Here is a 19,802-nt window from a genome sequence, read left to right as displayed (position 1 = left end):
TAAGAGCGCGAAGGTCTGGGTATCTTCATGTTTGTTTCATGCAGTGACTGAATCTGAAATTTCGCTCTTCCTCCTTCCTTTCCTCATATAAAGCCAACGAATGGATTGTGGCCAAAGATCAAATTACCTTCAGGGAGTGAAATCTAGCACCTACTTTTCTTTTGGCAGATCAACAGAGCTAAGTTTCTAAAGGGGATGCTATGTAAAATATATAATTTTAATCTTAAAATCATTTTCAGGTACAAATATGTTATGTAATAGCAAGTAAAAGCTTGGCTTTAAAAATAAATCTTTCAAAATGCAAATTGAGTTGTCAAATTCTCATGCCTTTTAGTTAACACATCACTGCTGCCATTTCTGGAAATCTTTGGCTCTGACTCTCTCATAGATCCTAGACCCTTAAAGTTTGGGCAAAACATTTCATCATTTTGTCTGCCTATCCTAAGTCCTCGGCCCTAGAATCCAAATGCAGTGCTGGGGGAGAATTTGTTGCTGCTTACTGAGTAGTCAGTAATGTTATATCTGTTCAGAAGTTTATTGCATCTAAAGCATTGCACTTGACATATCTTTACACCCAGAGCTCATTAACGCACAATGAACTAAGTGCCAGGGGACCAAGTCTTAATGATGCTGATGTTGAAGAACAATATTCCCTTTAAGGGCTGAAAGGCCCCTGCCCTTTGCTGACGTCAGTCATCATGCAAACTTAAGTCCTTGTATGTAGAATTGGTCCCCTACAAACCTCAATCAGGCTGCAGGCACTAAATTGTTGCTGAAGGACTGCATGCCAGGCCTATCCAAATTTTAAGACTGTTTTATGAGGAGATGATGATGAACTGGATAACCACGACCATTCGGGACCACTTAGTTTTGTTTTGCCTGCTTGCACCCTAGTATTCAGAATGGTATTTATTTACACACGCGCATGTGCACGCGCACACACACACACAGGCCACAGCAAATGCAAAATGAAAGGAGGTCATTTCAATACTTTTTATTTGAGTGTGAAACCATTCATATCTTGCACAACTGTACAGATAAAACTATTTCCATTTTAGCTGTAGACATGATTATCACACAGAGTGGGTGTGATCAAAGATTTTATTTACAGAACAATTGCTAAAACATCCGATGTCATATTTCTATTTATTTCTTACCCATAGGGTAATAGGTCCACCATAATTGCTTGGTGCTTTTTATAATACAGAAAAAAAAACCTATGTTAAGCTCTAACAAACTGCACAAATTGCTACAAATCTGACAGAAGAATGCCTACGAAAAATTTTTCCAAAAGTACAATACATTTTTATTTCCACACATACACAGTATAGTATAGGCTCAAAGGCACAGCTTTGAAATTTTTTTTCTATCAAAGTGTCGGAAATTATTTCGTCTTATGAAGGAACCGTGAAAGTCACTTGCACACTTGGTGCTCAGTAAGTTAATGTTGGTCCATCCAGTTTCACAACATTAATACAGCAGAATGTGATACTCAATGCTCTACATCCACATCGCACAGAACTTTAGAAGCCCCTCCCTGCCTTTCGCTGACACTAGCCATTGTGCAAACTTAGGACAAATATTTGTACATAGAAGAATTGGTCCCCTACGAATGTCAGTCAACTTAAGGCATACAGAACAGAACTCTTCCTTTCCTTTAGACAGTGCTTACGTTCTAATGCAGGTACTGTGACAGACACGAGTTGCCAGATACCTGCATTTAGCCCTGATGCTCCGGGGAGCACCACCAGGCAGAAGGAATGCGCTGAACATATCTGAGTGCTGTTCACTGTACAGTAAGATGTCAGACAGATAGCAAGGTGAGTGCTCTTGGTAAATTATGTGCCCATCCAAGAACGCAAACCAGATTCTGTCTCCAGTATCCATCCTTCAAGACTAAAGAGCTTTTGTCAACAGAAAAATAAGTAACTTATAGGGAGTGGTTGGCAACACAAAGCAAAGTCATGGAACAAGGGGAAAAGGCACAGGTTGGCCTGTCTGAGATAGTGCTCTACAGAAAGTCAAGTCTGGCTTGGCTACAGGAACCCAATCTCACTGACTTTTAGTGGGTCCTGTTTCTGAGCTAAAGTTTATTCATCCCATACTGAATCCCAGCCTCACGTTCATTAGGAAAATGGATGCCTAGGAATAGTTTACAAGTTATAATGTATAGAGATAAAGTCTCCTGGAAAGGGGGGGAATGGATGGGTTTATTATTATTATTAATACTTATTAATATTAAATATGGATTCCTATGAGAGCAGTCATTTAGCCCATCCTGTGGAGGCCTCTCCATTGATGTAAGCAAAGCCAGGAAAGTGTTGCATGTGCTCATACTCAGAATTCCTGCGGGTGGTCAGGGGTGTGTACATGTCACTAGAGTTTCCATACCTTGTGGAATGCACAGGCGGGCTTGTGTAGCACGTGTTGGCTGTGGGCACCTCTGGCCATCGGGGGGTGACTGCAGTAGGATGCAGTCTGGGAGTAGTGCTCATCAAACAAGGCTCCATCCGGGAAGTGGGGCTATTAAAAGGGTACTTGTTGAGGGGAAAGAAATTCCACAAAGTTAAAATTAGCTTGAAGTTACAGACACACAATATCAGTCATGTTCACAGTTTGTTAAATTTCTTAAGACGCTATTAGTGAAAGTCGATGGGATGGAATCAGTGAACTTTTGAAAGATCAAACTGTGGTCTAGGTCTCCAACAGGGGAAATGCAAAGGATTTCTTAGCCAGTCTTGGACTGGTGTTCACTCAACCAGTAATAGACTTTGTGCTCAATCAGAATGTCTTGGGAAGTCAAACCCCAAAGAAGGAATAGCCCTACTGGTAATACAGGAGTGATACAAAGGGTGGGGGGAGGAGGAGGAGGAGGAGGAGGAGGAGGAGGAGGAGGAGGAGGAGGAGGAGGAGGAGGAGGAGGGAGAACAAACATGAGTAATAGCATGTCCAAGTAGATGTGGATGGATGGCTGTGAGTTTTATCACTAGTTATGGAGATGTGATAGGTCCCACTCAATCAACCCAAGAGAACAGTACTGCCAAGTGAAATACAATGACATTATTAAAAATAGCACTTTACAGTTGAATTCAATTATGAACTGCAGCCTAAAAGCAGGCTTTTGAAGAGGAAGCAAGCAAGCTAACAGCTTCAAAGGTTATTATTAGTGCCTATCATTTGAAGAACATCTTTTTGGTCTCCAGTCACTGGAATCCTGGAAGAGACTCAAGCAGGAAGTGGCAATAATTGGGCTCAGTGTGTGTGAATGTGGAAGGAGCCAAGATGAGCCAACTGAGAGGGAGGGGAGGTGTGCTCTTGTGCAGGTCAGAAAAACAGGTGCTTGTAGCTGTAAGAAGAGGGGAAGCAGTTCTAGAAAGAATTAGAAATAAGAGAAATGTCTCTGAAGTGCTTCTTTACCTTTTTTCCAGTTCCCAAGACAGCTATGCAAATTAGCCCTTCGGTACAATCAGAGGGGAGGTGCCCGGTTTGTGGGCCAGTCACCACAAAGATTTCCTTGCTGTGCTAAGGGCCACCCCAAGAGGGACAAGAGCCAGTCAACAAGGATGGCAAGGACTGCAAGTAGGGGAGAGAGTGTGTGAATTCTTCTGCTCCCCATCTGTCTTCCCTGACAGTTGGAGAGTGGAGCCCTGAGGGATTAGGTGGGAGGCTGCCTCCTGTGAGGGAGACAGACAGGCTGAAGCCTAGACAGCCGGGAGAAGGCGCATGACAACAATGGCTGCTGCTGGTAGTCTGGGGGCCAAAGGGACCGCTCTGCCTCTTTGAGTGGGAGCCCGAGGGGAGCAGGGGGAGGCTGATAGGCCCCAGGCATGCAAAGAGGACCAGCAATTCATCCGTCAAGGAGGAGGGATCCCACATCTAGTAGAGAGGGTCTGTTGTACCCAGGACAGCACGCCCACAGAGCAAAGTGCAGCCACTCCACAGTAAACAGAGCAGGTAGCAAAGAGGGAGAAGGGTATAGTGGTGTCTGGGAACTCACAGGAGACGGCACCAGGGCTGTTGCCAAGGTGACTACTGACAGCATACCAAGGCTTTCATAATGCTGAAGTGCACCCTGGTCCCCGTGCAGGAGCCACATGGTGCTGTCTGTGTGGCAGTGGAATTCCAGCCCAGGACCCACTCTAGAGCCCAGAGAGGCCACAGTAAGACTGGGCCCTGCTCAATAAAACAGGATCCCAGCTGTTAAACAGCTCATATTAAGAAATGTTGCAAAACAGTCTTTTGTTTTTTTTTCAGAAAGGTTGCTTGTTCCTCGTGATAGTCTGTCTTCACGATGCCCTCGTTGGCCCCTCCCTCTGGCATGCCCGGCTCGTGCCCATTCCAGAGAATTTTCTCCTACCCGTCTCCTCTGCCCAGGACGTGCTTCACCACCCCTCCCTGCCCCCAGGCTCCTGTGCATCTGCCTTGTGATCATTCTTCAGATCTCAGCTCAAATGTCACCTCCTCCGAGCGACTTTTCTGGACATCCTATCTCAAGAAGCTAAACACTCCACCCTCCGCCGCTCCGGTCGGAATGTTGTCATTCTCAGCAGCTGTCTCTTTCTACTGGCTTACAGTCACCCATAAGCTCCTGTAGGGCCTTCTCATGTCTGCCACCATATTCTCCACATCTAGAATGATGCCTGGCACCTAGCAGGTGCTAACTAATTATCTGTTGAATAATTTATTATTTGGTGGGATGTCACCGCTATATAGAACCTTAGGGATCCCATAATCCATCTCGGTGTCGTACAGATGAGAAAAGCAGTGCCCGAGGCGAAGCATCCTGCCCACAGTCACGCCAGCCAGTGGCAGAGCTGGTGTATGAACTAGGCCTGGGGCCCCGCGCGCACCCCCCTCCCCACGGCTGTCCACCTGGCCCACAGCTGAATGACACAGAGAGGAAGAGCACTCCTTCGTGGACAAGCAGCCCACTGACCTTGACCTTTCCCTTGCTGACCACAGGGTCCCACCGTTCTGACCAAGCCTCCGCTCGCTGGTTCTGACCATCTCTGCTGCCTTGGCTTGTGTGCAGACTTGGAGTCTCCTTCCCACAGGACCCAAGAGAGTGTGGCTTTTGTGCCTGATCAAGGACCCTCGATGCAGCTGTGCCCAGGGGTTGTGTCACAGACTCAAAAGAGTAATTGCCTGGAAATGAGGCTGGCTCAAAATATCTCCAATGTGACAATAAAATCCTGTTACCACAGAATCCGGCTTGGAAAATTCTGTCCCGTTAGGTCAGCTAATTGCAAATGAGTCAGTGACTCGCTTTCCCGTGGTGAAGAGCCCATTGACGGGGAGAGGCTGCAGCCCGCTGCTGCCGCCTGGTCACCAGCGCCACCAATGAGGCTTCTTATGCAGCCGGCCCGTGGCACCCGCCTCACCTTTCACACTTCACATCCGGTTTCATGCCGGGTCCTCCAGCAGGCTGGGCACAAACCCTGGGTCCTGAGAGCTCGGCCCGGAATAAAGGCGCTTTTTGTTGAGGGCCCATAACAAGAAGTTACTATTTTCTGGGTCAGATCACAGGCTGCTGTCCTTGATGTTAAAATGGAGCTAAGGCCCCAGTTCCTCCTCTGTGAGAGGTGTGTGTGAGGTGTGGCTGTGGGCACGTGTGCGTGTGTGAGTGCGTGTGTACATAAGCAGTCAAAGGTTCAGTCACATGGCCGAGGCCTACGTCTGCCTCAGCTGTGCCTGCCTCTGGGCCTCCTTGGAACCATATTAGGACGTTCTATTTTGAGAAACGACTCCCCACACCAAGGGCTGACTTTCCTGCACATGGAGAGGGAAGAATGAGCCCTTTATCCCTGACCCTTACCAAGTGGGCTGTTACTTGAGCCAGGGGTGAAAGGTGGCCCAGTCAGGAGCACAAACTGTTTTCCTATGAAAGGCGGCTCTCACCGCACGAGGCGCTGCCAGGGGCCCGCCCTGACTTCCTCTCAGTCTCCTCTGGAAGAGGGCACAGCTCCCCCCAAATCTCTGCCAGACAGTCGTATCTGCTGAGCTTTTAGGGTCAAGATTGAGTTAATACATGTGAAACACTTAGTACACCCATGTAGTGAGTGTTCAGAATGCGTTAACTATTATTAATATTCTTCCTCGAATCATAACATCATGGTCCATTAATGACAGGGAGAGCCTCGGGCACTGACCATCTGGTCCTACTCCCCTCATTTTCAGATGAGGGAAGTGAGGTCAAAGAGAGGGGAAATGACCAGCTTGAGGTCACGCAGCAACTTAGTACCCAAGTAAGGATCCAGTCATTCGTTCATTCATTACTGAGTTCCCACTAAGGGGCAAGCCCGTGCTGGGGTCTGGGAATACAATGGTCAGAAAAGATGGACCTGGCCCTGCCTTCACAGAGCTAATGTAGTGAGAGAGGCAGATGTTAATTTTTTAATTACAAAAAAGTAGCAAAGGATCATAATAATATACACAAATAGTGCTAACTCTGAGCCAGGCCCTGTTCTACCTTTATTAACTCACTTAATGCTCACAACAACGCTGTGAAATAGGTACTACAATGATCTCTAGTTTCACATGAGGCACTTGTGCACAGAGCTCATCGGAGGCAGAGCTGGGATGTGAACCCAGGAAGCCTGGCTCTGCGGTCAGGATCTTACGCCACGTTGGCTGACTGATCTGTACTCCCTTTGGCCCAGGATGTTATCCCAAAGCAGAGCACCCTAAGCAAACTCTGGCAGTCAGTGGGCCTCTGAGACTGAGCACCCACAGGCCCTGGGCTGACCTGGGTTGAGATGAAGGTTCTGTGAGAGCTGTGACTGGTGGGCAGGGCTGGGCCTTGGCCATCCAGATGGGAAGTAACCGACGGCTCTCCAGGCCACTCTAAGTGTATTTCTGTCACACCGCTTCTGGTTGATCACATGGCTTTTGAGCTCAAGTCTACATTCCCAGTCTACATTCATGGCTGCGGGAGGGTAGAGGTTCCACGAAGGTGAGTGGAGTGAGGCTCAGAAATATTTTGTGGCTGTGCACTGAGTCTGGTTTGTTCTCTCTTTTGGGCCGGGCATGAGAATGGGACCTAGGAAAGTACAGCTGACAAGATCCCTTGTTCACTTATTCTGATGTGAGCAAGGACAGCATCCTTGCAACAGGGTGTTTTTCTGAAGTAATTTAAACGTTAGACTGTGAGGCCTCATTCATCTGGACGCCCTCCTTCAGAAATTATGAGAATTCAAGTAGGGCTGGAGGTGTGCCTTCCTATTACCCAGAAAGCAAGCATGTGTTGTGCAAAACAGCAGTATGAGCAAGGGCACACACATACTCTCTTTCAAAAACAAATGACTGCAGATTGCTTTGAGCACATAAATGCTGGGATGTATACAATTATTGCACGTCACAGGTGTACTGAATGGCTCTTTAAGGCAAACCTGTCTGGAGTCATTTCAGGTACTCTCGAGCTGATGACCAATGGCATTCTTTAACCATCTTCCATCATTCTTCAACTCAGATCTTTTCCCCAGTGAGTCTGATACACTCAAGTGTGATTTTCAGTACTCAGGGTTGGAACAGTTGGACCTCTGCTCTGGGAATCTAAAACCAATTAGCCCTGGCCCTGGCTGGGTGGCTCCTTGGTTGAGTGTTGTCCCATGTACCAAAAGGTCGCAGGTTCGATTCCCAGTCAGGGCACGTACTCAGGTTGTGGGTTCTATCCCTGGTCGGGGTGCATATGGGAGATAGCCAACCAATGTTTCTCTCTCACACTGATGTTTTTCTCTCTCTGTTTTCCTCTCTAAAATCAATAAAAGCATATTTTTTAAAAAAACAAAACATAAAACTAATTAGCCCTGCACTATATGCTTCCCCCAAATGCTCAACCTTAACCCAAAGAATCAGGAAAGGAAAGACATAAGGTATCTTGGGTGTGTGATTTTTCTCTTTGGAAACTTGAAACTTACTGAGAATAGTTGCAGTAGCCTTGAATTTACCTCCCACCCTCCAAGATACACAGTGTTCGGCTCTGGGGGCTTGAGAGTTGGAGAACTTGCATTGGGGTCTGTTTTGTCACTTCCTGGATGCCTGACCTGAGGCAAACTACCTTCTGAAGCTGTTTCCTCATCTTTGAAAACTGGAGAAAAGGCTGCTATGATAATTAAGTGTATATGAAAGTGCCTAATACAGTGCTTGATGCATAAATGTTAATGAAAAACAAAAGGTTCTTTGTCGTTAGAGAGTACCTTCCACAGAAGCAGCCTGCCAGAGATGTGATAAATTAACTTCTCCCCAGCCCACTTTCCAAATGGAGACTGAGGCCTAACCCACAGAGTGCACAGTGTGCTGTGCGCTGGGGTCAGAGGTTGTCACAGACTTTGTCTAAAGACCCCAGGGCATGGAGGTGAAGAGGCTGGCCAGGACCTGCCACCTCTCACAGGATATCTAGTCTGGGTCCAAAGAGCTCCACCCTGGGCTTTCATGTCGTCCTGGGCCCTTCGCTTGGGCCCACTAGTAATGGCAGTGCTCCAGTCGGGGAATGTGTGGCTTCTAGAGCGGATGCTGCAGGCCTATCTTTGATCGCCAGGGACCACATGGGCCTTTAAGAGACCCTGGTGTGTTTTTTTATTTTGTTTGTTTTTTATAGCAATGGCTGTAAAAATATCAACCCAGAAAACCAGCTGCAGAAATTTCATAAGGAGGCACGAGGGATGAGGGGTGAAGTAAGAGGGAAGATGATGCCGGGAGCTGTGGCTTAGAATGTTAGCTTGATCTTGCCACTGTGGCTTAGACCAGTGTCTCTTGCTGGAGCGTCAGTTCTCCCAAAGCAGGCACGTTTCCGTCCCATTCTCCACTGTATTCTCAAGGCTAGAGCAGTGCTTGGTACATAGCAGGCACCTGACAGTCATTTGAGGAATGATCGAACGAACGATCGAACGAACGAGTGAATGAGCTGCTGATGCTGTGTCCGGGGTGACCCAGCATGTAACAGCAGCTCTGTCACGGAGAGGAGTACAGACCCTGCTCCCGAGAGAAGCAGCCCCTGAGGAGCTGGTGTCTCTGTGTGATGCAGATGGAGACCTGTGATGAGTGCCCAGGTGGTGATTTAGTGGAATCCACTTGTTGGTTTGTCTGGGGATTATACCAGGGCTCCCCTTGGTACCTCAGATGGAAATCAAAACAGACGCCTGTGTGCCCGAGTGCCGAGTTTGTGGATACATTCTCCTCGGGCCCTCCCCCGGATGACGGCAAAAGCTGTCCTGACAGCTGATGCAATTGCGGCCTCCACCCTGGCTCACGTCCTGCCATCTCGCTTCTCCACCCCTGCAAGCGCTTGGGAGCAGAGCTCCCTGCCTCCACCAGCCCCGCTTCTGGTTCTTGCTGTGAGTGCTGCGAGAGCTCTTTCTCAAGCACAGTTCTCACCTTGCCACTCCCGGGCTCCCAAACCTACCACGGCCCCCACACCTGCAGAACCAGTGAGCGTCCTTGGCACACCACACTGTTGTTTATGCTGACCCCTCCTCCTGTTGCTCATCTGTTCCATAAACGCTCAGAGAATGCCGACATTTGAGAGGCAACAGAGGGTGATGCCTAAGAGCTTGAACAGCTGGACCACACTGCCTGGGTTCAGATCCTCGGGCAAGTGATTCTCCCTTTCTTTCCTGCAAGGGTTACCGTGAGGGTGTGCAAAGGACTCGGCACATATTCAGTAAAAGCAAGCTATTCCTTCTGATGGATGCATGCCCTGTGACCCGGGGATGCTAGACTTAATTTTTGCCTTCAGGGAGCTTTGGGGTCTCCTGTGGGAGTCAGGAAAGTCAGCCATGATCACAGTGTGGGAAGTGTTACCAACAGAGGAAAACCCAGGGTGCCATGCAAGTACAGAGGAGTGGGGCCTAATGCAGTCCTGGAGGAAGGAAGGGGGGAGTGTCAGGAAGTGCCACAAAGACCATGAGATGCTTGTCAGGAACAGCAGTGAAGAGGCTGGGGCAGAGACTCTGAGCCAGAGGAAGCCACCTCAGCGCAGGCCTGGGGACTGCCTACGGGCTGGCCTGCCTGAAGCAAGGAAGGGGGTGGTGCCGTTCGTAGGCCAGAAAGGCAGGCAGAGGCAGATGGTAATGAATCTGAGAGACAGGCTAAGGCACTGAACTTGACTCTGAAAGCGATGACACGCAAAAGAGAGTATTATGACCGACTGGGTTTTTCCCCCCAAGATTCCTTTAGCTGCAAAGTAGGGGACAGACCAGAGATGGGCAAGTTTAGCGACATGGAGACCAATGGGAAGGCTTCTGCCATCATCTCACGTAGATGAAGACCTGAGTTGAGGCAACGACCGTGGGGGTGCAGACACACAGAATGTGGAACTGAGTGGAATTGGCAACGAGGTGTGTCTGGGGCCAGTGCACAGGAAAGTGTCTAAGACAAGTCGAGTGCCCAACACTGATGTTACAGGTGCAACCACAGTTTCCATTCCCACAGGTCACAGCAGGTCAATCTGGTTGGTTAGACAGCAAGAGCCCAAAGAAAGGTGTGGCCTGAGAATGTGTGATACAGGGTCCACCTCAGGAGGATTCTCCTGGTGAGACTGTGGGGGTGGGACTGAAAGGAGCACACGTGGGAGACCAAGACGCCAGTTAGAATGAGGCTGAGATAACAGTCCTGCATGACTCGATGAGGGTCTGCCCCAGGGGAATGCTGATGGGAAGGAGAGGTCCAATCGGAGTGGGGCTGCCCGAGAAAGGGCAACAGACATGGCAACCAACTGAATCTTGGGATCAGAGAGGTGAGAGTGGGCGGAACTAAAGACAACTGTTCACACCCACGTGCATGGGTGAGAGAAAGTGGAGCGTGAACATGGTTGTCTCCCACTACAGGCAGCCACTGGAGGGCCGAAGTGACACTGAGGAAAAGACCATCCTTTCCTGTGACACACAGCTGCACACACAGTATACAGAAGGTGCTTATTCACTGTGTTACATGAGTAGACTTGTCCTGGACAAGCAAGCAGGACCACCCACTCACCTGTGCAGAGCTCCTGTGGTAAGGGGCGTAGTGGAGTGGTCCAGAGATGGCTGCCTCGGGAGGGAGGGCCGGGTACTGGCTCTGCATTGGCGGAGGATGCTGGTTGCCATAGCTCCCATAGTTATAGCTTCCTGTGTATCTAAAAAGCATGAAACACATTGACTATTGTGAGTAATAGCAGGAAGAACAGATCAGTTTGACGTCTTCAAAAACCAACCTCGTCTGTTTGTTTTTTTTCCTTTTTGTTTTCCTTTCTTTCTTCCATTTTTCCCCCTGTCTTACCATGTCCACTCTGTAGCTCTGTTGTGGTAAGGTTAAACTCCCAGGTTGATTTTCCTTCTCCCTTGGGTACATCTCCCTTACCACCCAGCAAGTGCTCAGGGAACAAAAGCTCGCCCTGAGCAAAACATAATTAGTGATGGAAACCTCTACTCCTGTTGTCTTAAAAAGCCCCATATGATATCCTTAAGTCAAATAGGAAAATAAGAGGTTACTTTGGGATTTATGTTTTTGTGTTGTTCAGGCCTCTGCTTCCCATGATGCGGAAGGGTGTGGTACCTTCCAGGTGCTCTCTCCTGGGAGAAAACACCATGGCCTAGGGAGCTCGGCTCTCAGCCCGGCCCCACCACCTTCCAGCTCAGGGACCTTGGGCTCTCGGGCTCCTTGCAGCCTCGTTTCTCCCATCTGTGAACATGCTGCACATGCTTATTCGGAGGGTCACATATGTGAAGACACTCCATAAAAAAGACAATCCTATGTGCACACGGGATATTCTAATCACTGTTCTTAAGAACAACTTTACAGCAAAGATGCCGACATGACCACGTGGGTGCCTATTCGACCTTTCCTGCAGAATCAAAAAGCTCTCTGATCCCTGGCTGGTTTGGCTCAGTGGATAAAGTGTAGGCCTGAGGACTGAAAGGTCCCGGGTTCAATTCTGATCAAGGGCACATGCCTGGGTTGCAGGCTTGGTCCCCAGTAGGGGGTGTGCAGGAGGCAGCTGATCGATGATTCTCTCTCATCATTGATGTTTCTCTCTCTCCCTTCTTGATTCATTTCTGAAATCAATAAAAAAAAAGCTCTCTGAAATAATTTTCAATATCTATTCTAAATGTGTGAGGAAATACCCTAGGAGTCCCCTGAAAAATAATGGCTACACTACAGATCGGTCTGGGGCACCTGAACCAATGGAAATAGCTCAAGTACACCAACAGCCAGACCTGTGCCTATCCTCAGGGTCGCCACCTTGCTGCATTATGCTGGGCCACCCTGAGGAAGGGACCTGAGAGGTCCTCCTCCTCCTCCCCGTCTCCCTCCCCTTCTCCCTTCCCTCCCGTATCCCCCACAGCTGGTCTGTTGGAACCTGGCTCGGGAGGCTCACTGCACCCACACAGCAGAGCCTCACTTTTGAGGATAAGGGCCCTTTTTAACACCGTAAGTGTTTTTCAGATCACTGCACATTAGACATTGTAAGATTAGTGTCTTTTGATAAAGACAGTGCATAATGGCAAAAAGCTACTGTGATTCAGGTCACACTTTTAAATGGATTTGTAGTTTATTCCTCACAGCAACATCAATGCACAATATAGGCAAAATGAATGATTGAATTATTCAGGGTCCAAAGCATCATTGGAACCCACAGGGATTCCCTGTACCCCATTCATAATTCCCACCCTCCAGGGACCTCCAGCTCTCAGGTGGGGAAGGCCTCCTCTGAACAGTCATGAAAGACTGGGACCTACCAGGAAGCTTTCTAAGGCTGCAGAGCACACAAAGAGCCACCAAGGGACGGCTGAATGGCGTGTGCAGCTGAGACTTTACAGGAGTAAAGAGGGAAGAACGCAGGCTCTGGAGGCAGACAACTGCTCCGTCTGGACCCCATGGTTACCAGCTGTGTGACTCAGAGGAACTGAATTTCTCCAACCAAGTCTGCATGTCCTCGTCTGTAAATGGGGTGGCCTCACCTGGTCGTGTGGGGACTGCTGGGCACAGGAAGAACTAAACACAGGGTGCGCTCCTCCTGCCGTTTGAGGAAACAACTGCCAAGTAAAGCCTGCTCTTTAAAATCAAATTTAAAAGTGAGGCAACAACCCAGGAGAGCCGCCTACCCGTGCTCCTCTCGGTGAGGATAAACTGGTATCCTGTGTGTGACCGAGGAAGAAGGCACGTGAGTGCTCCTCATGCAGGGGAGCTGCTGGGAATTTTCAGCGGGAGACCCCGCCGCTGTTGTCACCGTGTAGGTTAGAGACCACGTGTATGACTGCATCGGTCCTGCAGAGACAAATTAAGATGCATCAGTCCTAGCACAGCTCTCGCACTGCCAGCTCTTCCTTAGAGCACTTCAGGGGCTTACATTTTTTTTATTTTAATTTTTATTAAAACAGGTTATCTTCAAGTGGTAGGATTGAGGGTGGCTTTAAATTTTTTCATTTGGCTTTCTTGACCTGAAAGCTAAAATATTTACGAAGCATATGTCTCTCTGGTCCCCTGACCTCACCATAAGCTTCCCCTACCCCCTGCTTTTGTTCTACCTGATTTAGCCATAACATCTTTCTTTCCTTTCTTCCCAGGGTACCAGGATTCCCAGCACCACAGGGCCTTTGCACACACTCTTTTCTGCAACCCAGAGCCCTCACGCTTCCTTCCTTCATATCTCAATAGAGAGAAGCTGTTTCCTAACTCCAGACTGGGTCAGATCCCACACTGCACTACAGTCCTTGATGGTGCCTACCACAATTTGTGATCCTACATCCGTTAATGAATGTGATGTGATTAATGCCTATCCTCCCCACTCCTCAACCCCAGACTATGAACTCCATGAGGGTAGGGGCCTTCTCTATTTTGCCTACCATTGGCTCCCCCAGTGTTTAGCATAGAGCCTGGAGGCCAAAAGGCTTTCAATAAAGTTTTTGAAAGGAAGAAATGGGAAAAGAAAGATAGGAAGAAAGGGAGGGAGCGAAGGAGAGAGAACAAAAGAAATCTTGGGGCAATGTAGCTCAGACAGGCCTAGCAAAATAAATTCTCAACATTCAACTCAACAGGTGTTAAGGATCCAACAAATTGCTTTAAGTAAACATAAGTAGATTATTGAGCTCTGCTTGCCCAGGTCTTTTTGAAGATTATTAGACAGTGACCCTTACCATGACCTATTCCATACATATTGTTAATTCCACTAATTTATTTTTTAATTGGATACTTTGAAAGTGCTAGGGACTGAGAAAAGAAATTGACAAAATTAAAAACACTCAAGATGCTTAAGAATTTTATGAGATGTTTAGAATTTAAAAATGGCAATTTAAGAAATAACTAATAATAAATAAGCTTATGTTATTTAATGAACTTATAATAACTGGACAATAAACTCATCAAATTAATTTCTGATAAAGTCTAGAATGCTGACATAGTGAAAATAATCAAGCCTATTTTAGAAGGAGGAGGGAATAGGATTCAACTCCTCTGTGTAGACACATGAAAAACTAAATAATTAGGAGGCCAGTTTTAAGTAAAAGAGAAGCGCTGGCTGGTTGTAGCTCCGTTGGTTGGGTTTCATCCTGTACACTGACTGAAGGCCACAATTTGATTCCCAGCCTGGATTGTGGGCTCAATTTCTGGTAGGGGGCATGCAGGAGGCAGCCAAAGGATGTTTTGTTCCCATATCAATGTTTCTCTCCCTCTGCCTTCCTCTCTCTCTAAAAATAAATAAGTAAATAAAGTGACAAAATATTTTTTTAAAAAAGAAGTAAAATAGAAAACTTGATTCACTAATTCTGTATGTTCTGCAACCGAACACTTCTATCTTAAAATTCCTCTGGAAAGATAAAGAAAAGGTTTTCATTTAAAAAATGCCATCCATTCCATTCCAAACACTTTGCAAATAGCACAGGAGAGCAGCTGCCCTGACATGGCAGGGGGAAGGTAAGAGCCGGAAGGTCAGCACTGCGCCAGTTACATGACAGAGACCCAGTAAGGAGTACCCCTAAAGGTCAGTGAAAATAGCACCCTATTCTAAGTACACGTGTTTATTATTAAAAGAAGTTTCTATCGAACCCTCCTGTAAATTAGAGAATCTTTTGGAATGCAAACAATGTCTTCCTTTTTTTATGAAGTGACACAGATGCAACCCAAGAGCATGAAAGGAGACACCATTTATTGAACATCTAATATAGGCCACGCACTGTGCTAAGTGCATTACAGACACCCTCAAAAGAAAGAGCATCCCCAGGTAGTGAAAGAAGAAGTTAAAACAAAACTGGAGCAGAAAGTGCAATCAGGAATGAGATGAAACATGCATACCCTGAAGGTCCCGATTCTTTCTAGGTGGGCCTTAAACTTGGCTCAGAGTTTTCAGGGGAAATGCTATAAAGGGGAGCTGACAGGCTAGGAGCCATAGGATCAGAAACAAATCACTCAGGAGAATACTGTCCTTGGAACTCAGAACACACAGGACTTCCTTTCACACGCCCTTACAGTGGACTCCATGTCTTGGGTTCTTAGGATGGTTCCGTATGTCAACACTACTTGCAGGCTACTGATGTCACACAAAAGTCCAGTTCAGGGGAATGTAGCATGTTAAATGTGCCCAAGGCCCCACAGTGAGTGGGCGGCCCAGCAGGGCTCTGAACCTGGTCGCCCCACACTTCCCACTAACTCTACCATAATGTCTCTGTACTCTGGGTCCTAGTTCTGCCAGGGACTGTGTGTAAGCTCCTGGCAAGCCTCTGACACTTTATGAGCCCTTCTTTCATTATCTGAAAAATAGGGATGATAATGTCTATCTTGAAGGACTATTGTGAGGATTAACTGAGATAACATGTCAGAGCCTGGCACAGGGTAGGCTTTTAATGATAGGCAAGCACTCTTCATGGATTCAGGCATTCTTATGTCAGACTTGCTTAAAGTAGAAATCTCTGTATTTCCCATTTCAGGTTGCAAGGAAGAAAGACAAGTTTCTTGGGTCAGATTCTGTCACCAGGGATGAAATACTTAATAGCAGCAATAATGCAGCTAATGACAGCAAACTTCTACCAGGGTTTTCTGTAAAATGCCTGGAATCTTATCTGCCAGTATGGCTAAAATACCCCTTCCCACTTTGCACATCTACACAGTACTTTTCCTCCGGAAGATGACTTTAGCAGACTGTGCGTTAGGCATCATTTATAATACCTGCAAGAAGACTGGGAGGAAAACCCCCAACACGATCATGTCCCCGGTGATTGAATTTTGCGTGATAACTCTCCTCTCTATTTTGAACTGCCTACAAAATTACTGTTATAATTTTTATTAAAACATGTTATCTTCAAGTGGTAGGATTGAGGGTGGCTTTAAATTTTTTCTTCATTTTGCTTATGTTTTTTTCTATAATGAATGTGTATTGCTTCTGTGAAAAGAAAACTATTAAACTATGTTAAGCAAATTTTACAACTGGGAATGGAACTAGAGGGGGGTAGAAGTTTGGGAGAACAATGAACCAGCCACATCCAGCAAGTAATTAACCCTTGAAGCCCCTGGGATCTCAGGAGAGCACAGCGAGGTCAGTGGGGCTTGATAGGGGGCAGCGAAGGGGGCCAGAGGATTCTCTCTCCTCTCCTGCCCCCCCTCCGCCCTCCCCGCCCCCAGCAGTAGGAAGAGGCGTGATAACAGCCGTCACCTAGAGAAAGCAGCAGAAGTTACTTTTGCGTGAGTTTCTGGAGCACAGCAAATATTCCATATTCATCTCTGTATCCCCATCAGAGAGGTCTGCCTAATAGTAGGTGTTCAGTAAATTTCTGTTCTATTGAATTTGTTGTTGAAGGAGTAAAAGCTTCTAGAAACAGACGTTATCAAACAAAAAGCTAGTGGAACTCTTGGAAAAATGGGCTCCTGTGGTCTGGGAAACAAAACCCCTAAATGGCCATGTGCCAGCAACCTAACAGACCCACTCAGGCAGGCTTAAGCAGATTAACACCTACTGGCTTGGGTGAGAAACCCTTTTTGCCAGGGTAGCAGAAAAGAACACCCCTCGCACTCCCCTTCCTACCCGTGGGACCTCCAGTGAGAATTGCTGCTGCTTCTTTCTTTAGGAAACTAATGAAAGAAAACCTGTGCCGTTAACAGTTTGTGCTTCATTTTTAAGACAGCTCTAATTGCTTTTCATTTGCTGGTAAAACCATAACAAACCTTTTCTAGTTGTCTAAGTCCCTCGCTTTCTCTTCTTTCCCCCTCCCCATTCCTCTACTCCCATTTGAAAGTCTGAGGACAGCACTGGAAGCCCGATTTTTGAGAATCCTTTAAAGAAAAGTTGTCCATGTTATAGTACTGAAATTGCTAGAGAGGAATATTTTCTTTCCTTTCCATTCTCAACACAACGTTTTATTCCCCCAATATTATTTTTCTGGAAGGTGTTTTAAGCACAGGACAGAAAGGGTGCTTGGAATATAATAGGCAGTCAGTAATGATTGTTGAATTAATGAATGATTGATTGATCATCCAACATAAACCAGACCTCATGCTAGTTTCTTTTTATACATCAACTCATTGAACCTTCATAATAATCTTTTCAGTAAGTATTACCTTCCTTTTTAGGTGAGAAAATTGAGACCCAAGACTTGCTCAGGGAAGTGGCAGAATTGGGATTTGAACCCAGACCTGCCCAGCTCCAACGCCTTTCCACAACAACCGCTTCTAACAGTTGAATGTGCATTTGAATCCCTGGCATTCTTGTTATAATGCAGATTCTGGTTCGGGAGGTGGGGAGTCGCATTTTTAACAAGCTTCCCAATTATGACAAAGCTGCTGGTCCATGGACCACACTGAGTGGCAAGGCTCCGCAACACACTGCCTCCTGCCATGCACCCTGCATGTTGAGGGCCATTAAAAGTCAGAAGTTGTGAGGCTGGTGCATGCTGGTGAAAATTTAGACTATTTCCCAGGCTCTCTGGCCATGCATTTCCTTCACATCTTGGGCTAAACTGTTTGAACCTTTTTCCCACTAGGATTCTATGAACCATCCCAGATGTTGCTCAGGTTTTGAGCTAACCTAAGCCTTTTGTTAGTACCTTCCTGGGAAATAAGCCCCTTTAAGTATGTCCAGACTCTAGAGCTGCTCTGCCCTAAAACAGTAGCCACTAGCCATCGGTGGGTATTTAAATTTAAATGCAATTAAATAACCAGGTTTTTTTAGTTGCACAAGCCACATTTCAAGTGCTCAGTAGCCACATGTTGTTAGTATCTACTGTTTTAGACAGCTCAGATTAAAAATGTTTCTATCATCACAAGAAGTTCCATTTGAACAGTGTGCTTGACAATATTTGATATTAAACAAGCATTTCATGTAATCTTCAAGATGGAGACAGGGAAAGAAAATATTTTATATATTTACTAGAGGCCCAGTGCATGAATTCATGCACAGGTGGGGTCCCTTGGCCTGGTGATCGGCCGATCATGGCCAGCTGGCTGGGGGGAGGGACCACGGGAGGTTGGCCAGCATGGGAGGTTGACTGTGGGAGTGCACTGACCACCAGGGGGCAGCTCCTGCATTGAGCGTCTGCCCCCTGATGGTCAGTGTACATCATAGCGACCCATCCACCAGTTGTAACAGTCACTGAGGCTTTTATATATATAGATATATACATATAAATCCCATTGGCTATCAGCTCTCCTCAATGTAATTGTACTTGAGAATTCTTGCTGAAGTGGAAAAACTCATCTGAGTTAAACTTGATCAACAGTTCCATGGCCAAACTCTAATCGACAGAACTGAGCAGGGGCAGCAAACCAATTCATTCCCAGAGAGATGCTGATTCATGGTCTGGCCCCGCCTGCCTCTGCAGCTCCTCTCCTGCCACTCTCCCCTCTTCCCAGACACTAGTCAGTCCTCACCTGCCAGGCTCGTCTGCCTCGGGCCTGGGCACATGCTGTTCCCACTACCCCAAACATTCTTTTCCTCCCCCAACCTGCCTGGCTCCTTGTTACCTCTTCAGGGAGGCCTTCTCTGACAAACAGTTAAGGAGGGTCCCCATTTTATAACAGTTAAGGAGGGTCCCCATTTTATACCATTTCAGAGTACACTATTATTTTCATTATGACATTTGAAGTTATATATTTACCTGTTTGTTTATTTCTGCATTATCTTACCCACTAGAACAGGGATGGGGAACCTTTATCCTGCCAAGGGCCATTTAGATATTTATAACATTGTTCGCTTTAATATAATTCACTTAATATAAATTTACGTTGCTATAAAAAAAACTCCTAGATTTATTGAATTTCGAGTCCCGCCTGCAGTTGCCTTGGCAGGGCCAGACCAAATGATTCTGTAGGCCTTATGCAACCTGCAGCCAGATGTTCCCCACCCCTTCATTAGAATATAAGTATTGTGAGAACAGAGACCATGCCTGTTTTCCTCACTTCCGGACCCCCAGGTCATGGCACCGATTAGACACGAAATACAGGGAATGAACAAATGAATGGAGGAGCAAACCCAAAGGTGCCAACATCAAGCCAAGACCCTGATGGTATGAAGTCAAGAGCAGATTAACCACCTATTTTTAATCTCAGTTTACATGTCCTTATTTCATTCCTTTAAAGAAAAGGAGGCAGCAGGGATGGAGGAGGAGGAGGAAGTTCTGGGATGAGTCATCGAGGGCTGAGAGGCAGGGCCACAGTGTCCAGCATACCCCACTCAGTGTAGCTGCCCTCAGAATAACTGAGCTTTTGTTATTTGGAAAGACTAGGAGCCAGTTATCTTTGTTATACCCTCCACTGAAGTAGAGAAAACGCAGCTGGGCAGGCCAGATGTTCTACAGTTAGGGCCATTTATGAGGAACTTGCTTTATTTCTTTAGGCACCCCAGC

The 19,802-nt window shown here is 46.8% G+C and overlaps 1 protein-coding gene across 3 annotated transcripts in view; it reads right to left on the bottom strand.

The window, feature by feature from the left end:
• Window positions 1-970: 970 nt before the first annotated feature.
• Window positions 971-19,802, bottom strand: part of RFX4 (regulatory factor X4) — a 139,680-nt gene continuing 120,848 nt past the window's right edge. For 2 of the 3 annotated variants that reach the window (XM_080662089.1, XM_080662088.1), the window contains exons 16-18: window positions 13,080-13,242; window positions 10,972-11,110; window positions 971-2,537 (exon numbers count right to left, since the gene is read on the bottom strand). In XM_080662089.1, the coding sequence (XP_080518215.1) occupies window positions 2,265-2,537; window positions 10,972-11,110; window positions 13,080-13,242 (575 nt within the window). In that variant the 3' untranslated portion in view covers window positions 971-2,264. The remainder of the gene's footprint in view (window positions 2,538-10,971; window positions 11,111-13,079; window positions 13,243-19,802) is intronic. The other variant, XM_080662087.1, reaches the window with a different exon arrangement.

The sequence above is a fragment of the Plecotus auritus genome, assembly GCF_963455305.1.
Source record: "Plecotus auritus genome assembly, chromosome: 3".
NCBI lineage: Eukaryota > Metazoa > Chordata > Mammalia > Chiroptera > Vespertilionidae > Plecotus > Plecotus auritus.
Note: the sequence above shows the minus strand (reverse complement) of the source record. Positions and strands in the feature narration are given on the sequence as shown.